At 42.8% G+C, this 14,977-nt stretch overlaps 1 protein-coding gene and 1 long non-coding RNA gene across 2 annotated transcripts in view; both read left to right on the top strand.

The window, feature by feature from the left end:
• Positions 1-14,977, top strand: part of LOC138975505 (uncharacterized) — a 168,588-nt gene that overhangs the window by 145,437 nt on the left and 8,174 nt on the right. The window lies entirely within an intron of this gene.
• Positions 1-14,977, top strand: part of LOC138975482 (uncharacterized) — a 57,002-nt gene that overhangs the window by 33,851 nt on the left and 8,174 nt on the right. The window contains exons 11-16 of the mRNA XM_070348180.1: positions 562-712; positions 1,701-1,909; positions 4,608-4,757; positions 5,973-6,102; positions 11,491-11,670; positions 13,999-14,095. Coding sequence (XP_070204281.1) covers positions 562-712; positions 1,701-1,909; positions 4,608-4,757; positions 5,973-6,102; positions 11,491-11,670; positions 13,999-14,095 — 917 coding nt within the window. The remainder of the gene's footprint in view (positions 1-561; positions 713-1,700; positions 1,910-4,607; positions 4,758-5,972; positions 6,103-11,490; positions 11,671-13,998; positions 14,096-14,977) is intronic.

The raw sequence follows: 14,977 nt of genomic DNA, 5'->3' as shown, positions 1-14,977 counted from the left end.
TCGCATATAGATCTCAAGAATGAACGGACCGATCGTCACCAAACTTGGTGAACAGGTTCTATACATTCCTGAGACGGTCCTTACAAAAATTGGGACCAGTCAAACACACGGTTAGGGAGTTATTGGTGGATTAAGATTCTACAAGGACTTATAGAGGGACATATTAATGGTCAAAGGGAAATAACCTTCTCAGTTGGTGGCAGTGAGAATGGTTATTTCCCTTTGACCAACGGGGGTGTTTTTCCTACCTCGGAGGAATTTCTTGTTTTGTTTTATTTTTTCATGTAGGGGCCTACCCCCATGGGGTTCCTTGAATAAATCCTTTTGCCTTGCCTTGCCTTGCCTTGCCTTGCCTTGCCTTTATGCATGTTTTCAAGTTCTTAAGGAGGAGAGTTCCTGTCTGTTTGCTTGTTTCTTTCTTTCAGATTTTATTTCCCTTTTCACATTACTCTTCGTTCTTTTTCCATGGATCACTGGCCTTTAGCATATAAACACGGGCTAGTGTCATTTGCTTGCCTATTTCATTATTTTCACATGTGTTAAACCTTGTCTGACGTGCAGGCAGATGCCACGGCGTGGATGGCGTTCTTCTGTGAACTGATGGTGGAGATCAGCCTCATTCTGGCGCGGCGTGACCCCATTTACGAGGACATGGCCAGCAAGTTCTTTGAGCATTTCGTCTTCATTCTGGATGCCATGAACAATGTCGCAGGTTGGGCATTTTTCTGTTCGAAGAAGGATAGTTGTTTTGGTTTCATTACTGATTGATTCTTTTATTCACGTTTTTTGTAAAAAATGTTATCTTTGGATTGGTAAATGATGTGTAACCGTGTGCCGAAACACGATCACCTCGGGAAGCGAAGTGCAATCAAACAGGATTAAAAATGTTAGGGCTAATTTCTTAGCCCTATAAAAACTGTTATGCAAACCCGAAGGTTTCCATGAACATACAGACAATCGGAAACCACCAGACCCCATCACAAACAGAATTCTACAATCCACTGGTGTTGACTTTTAAAGGCCAACAACTCGGGTGCAGAGTCTGCTGTGAAAGGAGCGGTAGCCTCCCCTGTCACAGATGAAACGTCTGTCCGTGTGTGTGTGCGAATCACGAGGGCGTTGCCCTTCTCTAGTTGTTGTGTTAACGTGATTCTTGGATTGGCAAACGTTGTACGGCTGTCCGTGTGTGCGTGCGTGTGTGCGTGTGTGGGCATGTGATCAGAAAATCTAACCTTCGAGATCTTTCCGAAACTTTCCCGAAGGTCCGAGGATTGCCACGCATCTCCGAAAGATCCACAAAGTACAGCTCCTTTTAATAACTGCAGCGGTCAAAAAGTCTTGAAAAAGACGTGCTTTTATTCGTGCCACCCCCTGCCTTTCTCTCCGTCGGTACCTGTGATCTTGTCGCAACATTGTTATTGTGAAAGAGATTGAAGTGTTCAGAAAGTTAAAATGAAGAAAGAAAAGCGCGTTTTCCTGTTAAGCCCTCTACACTACTGTGCTAAATATGCTGGCTTGTCACTTCAAGTGATTAACGGCCGGTGCAGCGCGTTCAATTTATTTCTTTGAGTTGGACAGATTGACTTAATGTATTAATATCGCTTCACGCGACTTGTTTTTAGCCTGTCTTGGTTTGGCCTCTTGATTTAGGAACGCAGGCAGTCTTGCAATTTCGTTTTTCTTTTTTTTCTGACCCTCAGGCGAAGGGCTGTGGAATGACGTGGATGGGTTCTACTACGACCACGTGCGAGATAACAACGGCAGCCTGCCACTCAAGATCCGCTCCATGGTCGGCATGGTGCCGCTCTTCTCCACCCTCGTGCTGCACGATTCAGAGATGAAGAGACACCCTGGCTTCTACAAGAGGACCAAGTGGTTCCTGGAACACAGGAAGGATCTTGCTTCTAAGGTGAGCGAGGATGTAGCTAGGTGGATAGTGGATTGATTATAAGTGAGTCAGACGACAACCTGCTGGTAACAGCTCGATTCTTGAGTGTTTGTATGCAGTGGCGGATTTAGGGGGGGGGGGGGGCTAATTCAAAGGGGGGGAAAAAAGAGAGAGAGAGAGAGAGTGAGAGAGAGAGAGAGTGAGAGAGAGAGAGATGGATGATTAAATGACAGTTTCTGAGCTCAGGTGGCCCTAGATTGCAGCATTTTATTTCCTTGAAAAAAGACAAATCCGGGGGGGCATGCCAGACCCCCCTAGCATGTTCGGGGGCTTCGCGCCCTCAATTCAGACGCTTCGCGCCTTCAAGATTGTGCAAAAAAAGTTTGTAAGATCCTGGATCCGCCCTTGGTATCGGTTAGTGTGTGTATGTGCGTGTGTGTGTGTGACAAATGTGAAGGATCTGAGAAGCCGCCGAAGTATCATAACTCTAGACCAGCATAGCTGAAATTCGACGGGATTTTGCGAAGTTATTGCAAGGTTATGGTTGTCCGTATAGTTGGATCATAGAGGTCACAGGACGAAAGGAACTGAGTAGACCGAGGTCGCCAGTGGAAGGAATTAGTATTCAGATACATTTCCTGTTGAACGGCCATAGACGCTGTGTAATTCTGTGTATTAACAGAGTTAAAATATGTCTGTAAGATCTTCAGTACATAAGATATAATGAGTGTTTAGTAGGCAGAGCAGACGGTGATTTGAGTCTGCCGGAATATGAACTGTAACTGTTTTTCTGACTACACACGAGCCGTGATTCGATACCAGTAAAGTAGATATCGTGTGCCTGTGAATTCACGGACTGTTTGTGTATTTCTCTACATAAGTGATGGGTAGAGGGTTTTGTTAGTAAAATTGTGCACGAGATTGGAATCTCGATTTGTTTTTGCATCCAAACCTGTGAGTACCTAATTTTTGAATACCTAACATTTATGTTCATGATTGTGTGTATTTGTGTGTATGTTTATCGTAACTGTATAATACAGTGGAGGGAACCTACATTTGGAGTTGTGTTGGTTCCTGTATGATAGCTTCTCAGATCCTTCACATTTGTCATCTGGCCGCTATCTCCCTCTCAGACCGGTTATATGACGCACTGCACAACATAAATAGCGGACATCTTGTCTTAGATATCTGTCTGCTATGTTTACAGTTTACAGTGTTAGTCGATTCAACTTATGCGATAAACACTCTAGCGATATTCGAATGCTTATTCCATTTACCTGTTAAGTGCTTTCCTGTCGCATCTATCCGGGCTTTCCTCCCGGCCGATTACTTGGACAAACCCTCAATGTCCAAGGACAGTGGTAAAGTGTAACTTCTTCTTCTTCTTCTTCTTCTGCGTTCGTGGGCTGAAACTCCCATGTACACTCGTGTTTTTTGCACGAGTGGAATTTTACGTGTATGACCGTTTTTTACCCCGCCATTTAGGCAGCGTAAAGTGTAACAATACCCTAGTTGCGATTTACAACATCAACTATTCCCGGTCAGTGAGCTGAACTCACCCCGTCGCGATATAACCTTCGTGGTTGAAAACGACGTTAAACACCAAATAAAGAAATAAAGAAAGAGCTGAACTCACAGTGCGAGCAATACACTTTGCTATGTCACGCTATATCTCTGGTTAGCGCTCTAAAAGCTTGGAGGATATCACTGTCAAACTTTGCCTGTTAGTGTTATTCGTGATTTCCTTCACAGCGCTTTGGCCTTGAAAAGCTGTAGTTCACGGATTTGATCCTTGGGTTTTGCGCAGGGTTTATCTACCAGGGTCATCATCATCATGGGTCTTCCGCCTGGAACATAAGAAAAACCTAGCATCCAAGGCGAGTAGGGCTTTAGGCTGGAAAAACGTTGGTTTCGATCCTACGGCTTGGCATGGGATTTACCTCTCAAGGCCATCATCAAACATGAATTGGATGGGCATGAAAAGCTTTGGAGTGCTTCTTCTTCTTGTCGTTCGCTGTTAGATTGTCAGTCCGGACTGCAGGGCGAAACGTGCTGTCCTCTCCAAGTCCCCCCTGGGGCCGTATAGCTTCTTTTGTAGCGCTGTCTCCTCTGGCCAGGTGGTGTCCCTCAGAGCACTGTGGTATGGACAAGCCTGCAGGATGTGCTCTGCTGTCTGATTCTTGCCACACGGACATAGGGGGGAGGGAACTAGCTTCAGCTTTGTGGCCATATGATGGTTTAGTCTGTTATGTCCAGTGCGGAGTCTGAGTAGGACGACTTGTTCTTCACGTTGGAGCAGGTGGTAGTCATCTTTCTCCGCTCTGGTTTTCCTCTTGTTTTTGATGATTTGGAGTACAAGAACATTCCCGTTTCTCGACATTGTGGACCACCAGAGCAATAAAATGATAATTCTAGTAGGCCCTACAGTGGAACCCCACATCAGAAGACCCTTCAATTTAAGACGTCCTCCCCCTTTTAAGACCTAGCTTTTATACAGATTTTCTGTTCCTAACCTGTGTAAATTCACCTCCGTTTTAAGGAAGACTCCCTCCTTTTTAAGACATGACTTTCTCATATTCTTCAAAGCCTTAAACAGGGGTTCCATTGTTATTCAAGCGTGAGTCTTGAGGACTTTGCCCTCCCTTCTAATGAAGACCTGATTTTCTCGGATTTCTGGAGGTCTTAAAAGGGGGGTTCCACAGTATGGTTGATGTTTCAGGTCCTGGTGAGGGGTGCGGACTACGACGGTAACGAGGAGGACACACTGCTGCTGACCGTGGTCACCAGGGAACAGCTGGTGCGCATCCTGCACTGCATTCTGGACGAGAACGAGTTCCTGTCTCCCTACGGCATCCGCTCTCTCTCCAAGGTAAAGCTGCATGAACTGTTTGCCACTGGAACAATTTCCTGTCTGTGTGAAAATAGAAGTTCTCTGTCTCTCCACGGCATCCGCTCTCTCTCCAAGGTAAAGCTGCATCAGTTGTTTGCCACTGCAACGCTGTCCTGTCAGTGTGAAAATGGAAGTTCTCTGGCTGCATTGTGGCTGGTGTGTCTACACACTAAAATAGTATGCCTCTGCAGCCTTGGTAATATTTGGTTTGTTTGTTTGTTTGCTTAACGCCCAGCCGACCACGAAGGGCCATATCAGGGCGGTGGTGCTTTGACATTTAACGTGCGCCACACACAAGACAGAAGTCGCAGCACAGGCTTCATGTCTCACCCAGTCACATTATTCTGACACCGGACCAACCAGTCCTAGCACTAACCCCATAATGCCAGACGCCAGGCGGAGCAGCCACTAGATTGCCAATTTTAAAGTCTTAGGTATGACCCGGCCAGGGTTCGAACCTACGACCTCCCGATCACGGGGCGGACGCCTTACCACTAGGCCAACCGTGCCGGTTTCCTTGGTAATAGAATAGACGAATTCCGAAAATAACTCGGTCGGTTTCTTATGGTTTGTTGAAGGGTCGCTTTCCTTTGTTGTTCCCTGCTTTTCCATAGAAACACTGAGGCAAGCTACACGTCACTCCGGCTGTAGGCTTGTCTTAGGCCCCCCCAAAAAATAGGTCTGTTTACGGTAACATAGGCCCAAAAAATAGGGTCAGTAGGTCGGGATTTTTTTTTCCCAAAAACCATATTTTTATGTTATTTTGCACAAAAAAAACAATTTTTTTTTTTTTCCCCCCAAATGCCAAAAAAAAGTCTAGGGTCGCGCGAAAATTAGGGTCGGTCGGGTTACTGTAAACAGACTATTTTTTTTTTGGCCTTAGTGTTTCTATGAAAACAAGGGGAAGCAGCTCTTGCAAAACTCATTAACCCTCGACAGAGTTATTTCCGGAATTCATCTTTTTTATTGTCAAGGCTGCAGAGGCATACTATTTTAGTGTGTAGAAACAACAGCCACAATGCAGCCAGCTAGAGAACTTACATTTTCCGAACATCGTCTAGACAGCCCTTGATTACAGGACACATTTGAAACAAGCTAGCGCTAATATTGCAACTCGTGCCTAGCAGTACTTCACAAGCCCGGCTGTGAAACAGATTAACATGAACGGAACATATGATGGGCTTTGTTGTGCAGTATCACGAGAAGAACCCCTTCAAGTTTGAGGTGGGACAGCAGACCTACTTCGTCGACTACCAGCCGGCAGAGTCTCGATCCAAACTGTTCGGGGGAAACAGCAACTGGCGGGGACCCATCTGGCTACCAAGTAAGTGACTCGAAGTATTACTGACGCTGATATATATATATATCCCATGACCTCCCTTCTTTGTCTCTGTTACTTCAGTATGGGTATATATGTTGTATTTTTATAGCTCAATAAATACATCATGGACTCAAAAAAATATATGATAGTGCAGATTCCGATTTGGGCGAAGAACTACTTTGCTCCCGACCTTTGACCTCGCGCCGAACAATGTGACACATTTGTATGAAGTTCCAAAATCGTATTGCACGGCTCAGAAAACCATATCTTGCACGCAAAAATGAATCTCAGAACTGATCTGATGAATGAGATGCAATAAGCAAACGTTTCTTTCATTATGAAAGCAATGCAGGTCGAAAAAAACGAACATTCAACTTACAAGATAACCAGATGCTAGCGAACCAAAACAAAAACACGAGTACCCTCCCCTTGCTTCGTTAGCAGACGACTTTTGAGAATCTGTCAGACCGTCCTTACCTGGCACGGTTGGGCTTCGCTATCATCAGCTGTTTCACGTGTTTTGCGAGCAAGTCTACTCTTTTGCCTGGCTCTGCAGTAAGTCCACATTGGCGATGAAGGTATCCGAGAACTTAACATGTGTGTATTTTTCCGTAATCCAGTCATATTCCTTCAAAATGCAATCAATCGGCGGTGACAGACGTGTCGGTCGCGTTTTCCTCATACCCATACCAGTTTAAGTTCATCCATGCAAACACACTCGCAAAACACGTAGATACATTTCAAATAGGGAGCAAATGGTTAAATCTAAACCTACATATTTGTTCCCTAAAATTTGCTTCTCTGTCAATAAGCCTAATTACACACGTTCGAGAAAAACAACGTGGAATCGATTCTGAATCGAGTAAGCCAAATGGGTCCCAAACCCGTTTTGCCCGTTCTGCCGACCTGAAACGCAAAAAAAAAAAGAATTGTGCGCTTCAACTAAATTAATTTCTATACGACTTCATTACTTTCTTGCATCTTATGAACCTTTACTTAAAGCTTTTAAATGGTCTGAAAGTAGTGTTACCGCGTACTTATCGATGCACTCATTCGTTTTATTTTTTCAGCGACGGTCACTTAGTTTAAGGTTGCAAAAGGGCTAAGTCTCGCTGGCACCACAGTTTTACAGTCCACAGATCGCAACAGTGCCGCTAGTAGTCTACACTTTGTGTTTGATGGTAGAATGGGATATACAGATTACAACACTCGTGGTTTTTTATATGGCTTGTATTTCAGTCAAGACCCAGCGGGAATATCAATCGAGAGCCACTCGCCAGAGGCTCGTGTCTCCCGATGATATTCATCCGCTGGGTCTTGACTGAAATACAAGCCATATAAAAAACCACTCGTGTTGTAACCTATACGTATGTAGAGGTTACATGCCGAGTCTCAGTGATTATCAAAAATAATGGTCGAAGTTAGCGGATCATGAAAAATGCGAGCTTCAGCGAGCTTTTTCATGACCACGAACTGAGACCATTATTTTTGATAATCACTGAGACGTATGTAACCTCTTTATCCCTCCTTTCTTCAGTTATTCAAAGAAAAGAGGAGTTTTTGTGCGAAAGTTTGATCAAATCATATTCACCCAACCAGTCTACCTGCGCAGGCGATCGATTAATGCGCCGCGTTATATAGTTCCGTGCAAATCATTCAAATCTGTTCACACTTCTTGTCAGTTTCCATGTTTTGAACTAAAATCAAGTACACAGTTATGTTGTCATTCTGCTGTGGCGGTAAAGGCAGATAGTGTGTGTTCTGTTCATGTTTTGGTATCGCTCAGGAAATGTTCTTTCCTCGAATGTGACTAGCAGACGAAGTCAGTTTTACACCCGTGTTCCAACGCTAAAAACTGTATGAAGTTTAGTTTTCTGGGGAAAAATAGTGTATAAAACCGCTGCATGTTCTTCAAGTTGATTAAATGTTTGCAATTGATTGCGTGTGATCTGTTTATAAAATGAAATATTGTTGAAAACTGACCGTCGGATTGCAGTCTTGTCGATGGAGCCAAAATCTGGAAGGGGAACTACTCGTGTCGCTAGACAAAGTATGAGAGTTACTTTTCCTTGGAATCTTGCTAGCGATAAACGATTGTGCACGGCAGATCTGAATTCAAAAAACAACCAAACTCATGGATTTTATATTGAGATTCATGTGTTCAAGCCTGTAGTTGCTGGTTTAAATGCGGTATGGTTGTATTGTTTGCTCCAGAAATGTATATTTTGTACGTTAGAGTGTTCTGAACTTTTGAGTCGCAAAAAGTAGATCCACAATGTGTACAGTCTCTACCCATGAGCTATCGAGGATTCAGGCCCGTTGTTGGGTAAGTGATTTTGGTTGTTGGGTAAGTTACCGAAAAATAACTAGCCCTACAAGTTTACAGAGAGAAAGAAGCAGAGGGGGGGATAAACATGTATCAAACTTTAACGAAAGAAGAAAAAGCAAACAAACAACAAACATATTTCAGCCTTTTCTCTCATACGAAACTAATATGTTATAATTATATGTTCCCCCTGCACATATTATGTCCCCCTTATTCTTTATTTTAAAAAGAGGATACTGTTGGAAAACATGCGGGTCCCTAGCCATTATCGTGCGCAATTCTGGTAAAAATATAAACCCGGTATGCCGAATTGAGTATAACGAAAGCCGATGTCAAATATAGGGCCTACAGAGGGATATTTTAAAATGACTTTCAAAATGTAAAAGCAGATAGCAGACCTTTTTATAAGCAATATGACTGACTGAATCTCCACATACAAGTCGAATGACGCCGTCCATTATGCTGACAAATGGGAACTAGCTTTGCGCATAAATTCACTGATTGACATGAATTTCGACTGCCGAGGCTTTTGGCAAGCTGAAAACAGCAATGAAAACGTCGGAGTAATGGGATAAATAGCTTATAACACACCTCGTCCTGAATATCTTGCATATTTTCCCGAGGGTCGATTTTCAGGTATTACCGAGCCTTGGGAAAATATGCAAGATAATTGTTACGAGATTATGTATTACTGTGCCTGCGAGCACATGGCCGAGACTATGTAAACGCACATGAATATGACGTCATGAATGTACGTCATGATCGCGCATGCGTATGTGCCCCGTCCCCCCCCCCCCCCCCCCCCCCCGGATCTATGGCGGAATAAACTAACTGTCATTTGAACAGGCTGCTGTGCCTTCTGTGTGCTTTACGCAAGGACTCACGAACATCAATGCCCACAACACACAGAACACGAATGCTATCGTTACAATAATCAGAACTCGGAGTGTGTAACCTATATATAAAAAACGCTCGCGCTGGACCCGAGTAGGCCTACTCTTCAGACTGGCTCGCTCCCCCAGTATGAACGTTTCTGTCTTGTGCACGTTTAAGACCAAGTGATTGATCTGTGTGAATTACAGGCATTCCCTTTGCTATATAAATACATTGCATACGAGCCGAGGATGTGCGTGGTGACTGGCCTTTCTCTTTTATTTGATCACAGTGAAAATGCACACACACATTCACACACACACTCTCTCTCCCTCACTCCCTCTCTCTCTTCCTCTCTCTCTCTCTCTCTCTCTTTCTTACACACACACACACACACACACACACACACACACACACACACGAGTACAGACTCATGCACGCACGCGCGCACACACACACACACACACACCAGAGTTGCCAACTGATACGGATTTCCCGTATCGGATACGGATTTTTCGTGATTTTCGAGTGATACGGCGTATCACGGGGATTGATACGGAAAAACTTCATTGATACGGGAAATTTCAAAAATGACATTTGTAAAAAAAAAAGGGGGGGGGGGGGGGGGAGAAATATTCCGATTGGACAAAAGCGTGAGATCGGTTTCCGATCACGGTTCCGTTCATGTTTTGCTGTTCTTGAATGAGCTTCAATATCCCCCCGGCCTCCGAGTCCATGTCCGATGCTGATATCTTCGCGGCACTTGGTGCAAAACGCGAAATGTATGCCGCGTCTTGTCGATTCGGAGATGAAGTCATACCCTTTTTTTTTTTAACTCTTTTCAAATTTTACAAGAACTTTCGGGCGCTGGACCGTTGTTTTCTTCATTTTGTGGTCGTCTGCTGCTGCTTCTTCTTCTGCTTCTCATCCACATTCGACTGAAGCGCATGCGCTAGCCACAAATCTCGCCTATTCTCGTTTAGTTTCGATTTTGATCACAGCGTTTGTGTGACGAAGCCTCGCGCTAAACGAGATTTCAGAAGTGAAACTACGCCGAGTACAGGCGCTTGAAAATACACTCCAGTCATTATTAACTATACTCGAAAAATGTTTAATCGGGAAACTTTTGCACTATTCGGGAAAATCCGGGACTGGATATAAAATCAGGAATATGAAGAATGGATTTTGCCTGTGTTCATTATAGTTTATAGATAAATCATGAAATGATAATAAGAAAGCACACATCACTTTTTCATACAATTCAAATCAATACTGATTTTAGTTCATTATCAGAACAGAAGCACTGAAATCAGTATTGATTGGCATTTTATGATGAAATTGATTGATCTTTATACCATGCACCTCACTACCATAAACACAACTTTCAAATTCTGCCTTACGCGGTAATACCGCGGTGCCGCGCGCTATGTACAGTTTTTTGGCCTGATGATACAGTTTTTTGGTAATGTGATACAGGAAAACATTGATAGGGGTTGACATGTATGACACACACACAAACACTCACACACACACACACACACACACACAAACACACACACACACACACACACACACACACACACACACACAAACAGTAACACTAACACTAACACATGTGCACAAAATGAACACACACACACACCGCGCGAGAGAAAAAGACGTCAAAGACTTTTGACCGTGACGTAATCTTTTTATGACGCTATATTTCTCGTCAATGTGTGACGAGTTCGGCTGTTCTATCAGACTGCCTGGCTGGCTGTCAGGCTCCGCGAATTCCTCCCACCGCCAAGTCGGTTTTTTGTGGTTTATTTCGCATTTAGGTCCCAGGTAACATTATGAAGTTTTAATACGATCAATCGGACCTATTATCAAGTTAGTGTATCAACTTTTGAACGAACTGCGCCCAGTAGTTTCCCAGCAATAAGCTGTTAAGTGGAGAAAGACAGACAGACAGACACACAATTAAAGTCTGATGAGCCCTTGTACTAGCGTACTCGGGGATAAACCATTGTCTTGTCTTGTCTTGTCTTGTCTCTCCCTTCTGTCTCTCTCCCTTCTGTCTCTCTCCCTTCTCTCGGTTATTTTTTCGAAGAAAAGTTGTCACTGTGTATATTAGCCTACCCACTTTCCCGGGGCCAATGGCCTAGGCCTATAAGGAAATAAACCATTGTCTTGTCTTATCTCATTTTCAGTGAACTACCTGCTGATCGAGAACCTGCAGAGGTTTGACTACTTCTACCAGGACTCGCTCAAGGTGGAGTGTCCCTCGGGGTCGGGCAAGTTCATGCGACTTGCAGACGTGGCCATCGAACTGTCCACTCGACTCTCCCGTCTCTTCCTACCTGACCCTTACGGCAGTCGAGCATGCCATGGTGTGTGGAACATTTTACAAATTACCCCCTCCCTTTGAAGACCTCAAAACGTTTGAGAAATAGAGAATACTACATGGCTTGCTGTGTCGTACCAGATTTACACGAGTTGTTTTTTTAAATATTGAACTGCGAGCGAAAGCGAGCTGTTCACTATTTGAAAAAGCAACGAGTGTAAATCTGGTACGACACAGCAAGCCATGTAGTATTCTGTTAATCCAACATACTGTACTTACGTGTATTTTACTGAAAATGTCCTGCACTCGAGGCAGCTAAATTGAAGACACTTGTTTTGGAACCTCGATCTCTTCCAAAGCCTCGTGCAATCTATTACGTCAAAGCAAAGAAACGTCACTCTGAAAGTTTGGCGTGACGTGTTAGTTCTAAAGATTCATCGAGGGTAATTAGCGAGCGCAATTTGTGTTTCTATAATGACGTTTGTCTCGGTGACTTTGGCATCATAAGCAATGGAAAAACAGGTCCCTGCCAGACTTGCTTGACATGACCTCATTTACATGATATACACACGTGTGATTTGAACGATTATTATCTCACGGGTGTCTCTCTCACGTATGTAGGATAAAAACAAATATTAACAAGTCGCGTAAGGCGAAATTACTACATTTAGTCAAGTTGTTGAAATCACAGAATGAAACTGAACGCACTGAATTTTTTTTTTACCGGGACAATACAGCTTTGTCAACCCCCGCGGCAGTTTTCCCGTGCAACACGAAGTGAAACTGTAGAGGCAGAATAGCGCAATAGCGTACTGCGGTAAGCAGGAAAGCGCGCTTTTCTGTATTTTTTTTTTTACTTTCTGAACTTGTTTTGAATAAAACATATTATATCTATATGTTTTTGGAATCAAAAAATGATAAAGAATAAGATGAAACCATTTTTGGATCGATTTCTTACATTTTAATCGTAGCACTAATTATATAATTAACCTATTTTCGTTAATTGTGATCACATTTTAAGAGTAAACAAAACATGTGTATATATTTTTAGATTCAGAATTTGATGAAGAATACGATGCAATCAATTCTGAATTTGTTTGCGACAATTTCATTTTAATGAGCAAACTCACTAATTAATTTTTAAGCCTCCACGCTGAAATGCAATACCAAAGTCCGGGCTTCGTCGAAGATTACTTGACCAAAATTTCAACCAATTTGGTTCAAAAATGAGGGCGTAACAGTGCCGCCTCAAGTTTCACAAAATGCCGGATATGACGTCATCGAAGACATTTATCGGAAAAAAGAACAAATAGTCTGGGGATATCATACCCAGGAACTCTCATGTGAAGTTTCATGAAGATCGGTCCAGAAGTTTTCTCGGAACTGATCTATACACACACACACACACACACACACACACACACACACACACATACACACACATACATACACACACATACACCACGACCCTCGTTTCGATTCCCCATCAATGTTAAAACATTTAGTCAAAACTTGACTAAATGTAAAAAGGAGGGGTTTTTTTTTTTTTTTTTTTTTTTTTTCCTTTCTTTTTTTTTTTTTTTTTTAAAGGAGGTTGTCTTGAAAGGGGGATACATTCACAGAAGTTATGAACAGAAAGTCTGAGAAAACAGGGAGGGGGTCTTAACTTGGGTCTTAAAAGAAGGGTTCCCAAATATATTATTGTCATCGCTATTCCCCCTGAAAACGGAGTATGAGTGTCTAAATCACTGGAAGTGGACACTGCCGTACAATCATGTAAAAAGCCCGCTCGTGCAAGCAAACCAAAAAACACCACTGAGTGCACTTGGGATTTACTGCCCAGAAACGCAGAAGTTTCACTGTATTGTTAAAATGTATGCGTGCACAGACCTGCATAATGATTTGTCTCATGCATGCCATCCCTGAGCAACAATGCAAAAACTTGTCCTTCTCATACCTTATTTGATGACTGCTGGGTCTCAGCCAGAAAATACTAATCGTGTCTCTGGTACGTGCAGGTGTTTGTTTGTTTGTTTGTTTGCTTAACGCCCAGCCGACCACGAATGGCCATATCGGGGCGGTGCTGCTTTGACATATAACGTGCGCCACACACAAGACAGAAGTTGCAGTAGAGGGGGGCTACTAAGAGAGACACAGGACCAAATGAGCATGTGTTTTGCCAAAGAGAAACATCTTTTCGTGTCAAAAACAAGAACAATTAGTGATTGGAACGTTCATATTTTGACAATGCAAAAATTTCACAAGTGCATCGACCCAAAGGAATGGTCTTTATATTGGACAGACCTACAAACAATTAATCTTTCTGTGTCATTCTCACAGAGTCACATGACAAGGGTTTTTGTGTGTGTTTCAGGGAAAGAAGAGCGCTACACCAAGGACCCTAACTTCTCTGACTTGTTGCTGTTCTACGAATACTTTGACAGTGAGACAGGGCGTGGGTGTGGGGCCAGGTGAGGAAACGTACATCTGTGACCCTCCACCACGAAATGAGTCGCATGTCACCTCGCGCGGTTCTGCACTAGGTTTAATATTATAAGCCCGGGGAGTGTCTGGTAACAGTGTGAGGGTTACCTTAATCACAGGCTTATAACTCAAACAGTTTTCGCTCTTTTCTAAAAACGGTTTTCACCACTGGATAGAGCATAAAAAACTCTTTTGGAAAATTTAAAATTATGAAAATCATGCAAAGGTGACATGCGACTCATTTCGTGGTGGAGGGTCACATATTTTGATTGCTTTCGATAAGTTTTATTTTTCGTTTGCAGTTTCTTTGATGAAATGAGTGTTTATGATATTTAAGACTATTTTTTTATGCTTTTACCTTTTCCGAATTTTCAGTGTGCATCTGTTCTCATTTCATGAACTGTTATATCCTTCATTTGTCTTTTGTAGTTGTTAGTTAGTTGGTCGATCAGTGATGTTGTCGGACTGTTAATCAGTCAGTCATCTATTGCTGGTTAGTGAGTGAGTGAGTGAGTGAGTTAGTTAGTTAGTTAGTTAATTGTGGTTAGTCGAATAGTCAGTTGTTTGTAAAAGGAGGTTAGTTGTATAGTTTTCAGTATTCAGTTAAGTTGACATCATAACTTATTCGTTTCTTTTTATATAATCTGTATCTAATTTCTTTTCATCCATAACCGTTTGCTATCAGACATTTGAAGGGAATTGTGAGCATAAAAATATTGCAACTTTTTTTTGTACCTCAAGTAAGAAATCCACACTCGTGTCATTTTAAAGCCCGTCGCGATATAACCTTGAACGGTTGAAAACGACGTTAAACACCAAATAAATAAAAGAAAGAAAGAAATGTCATTTTAAACACTATTTCTATGGCC

Source organism: Littorina saxatilis, linkage group LG9, assembly GCF_037325665.1.
Source record: "Littorina saxatilis isolate snail1 linkage group LG9, US_GU_Lsax_2.0, whole genome shotgun sequence".
NCBI classification, from domain to species: domain Eukaryota; kingdom Metazoa; phylum Mollusca; class Gastropoda; order Littorinimorpha; family Littorinidae; genus Littorina; species Littorina saxatilis.
Note: the sequence above shows the minus strand (reverse complement) of the source record. Positions and strands in the feature narration are given on the sequence as shown.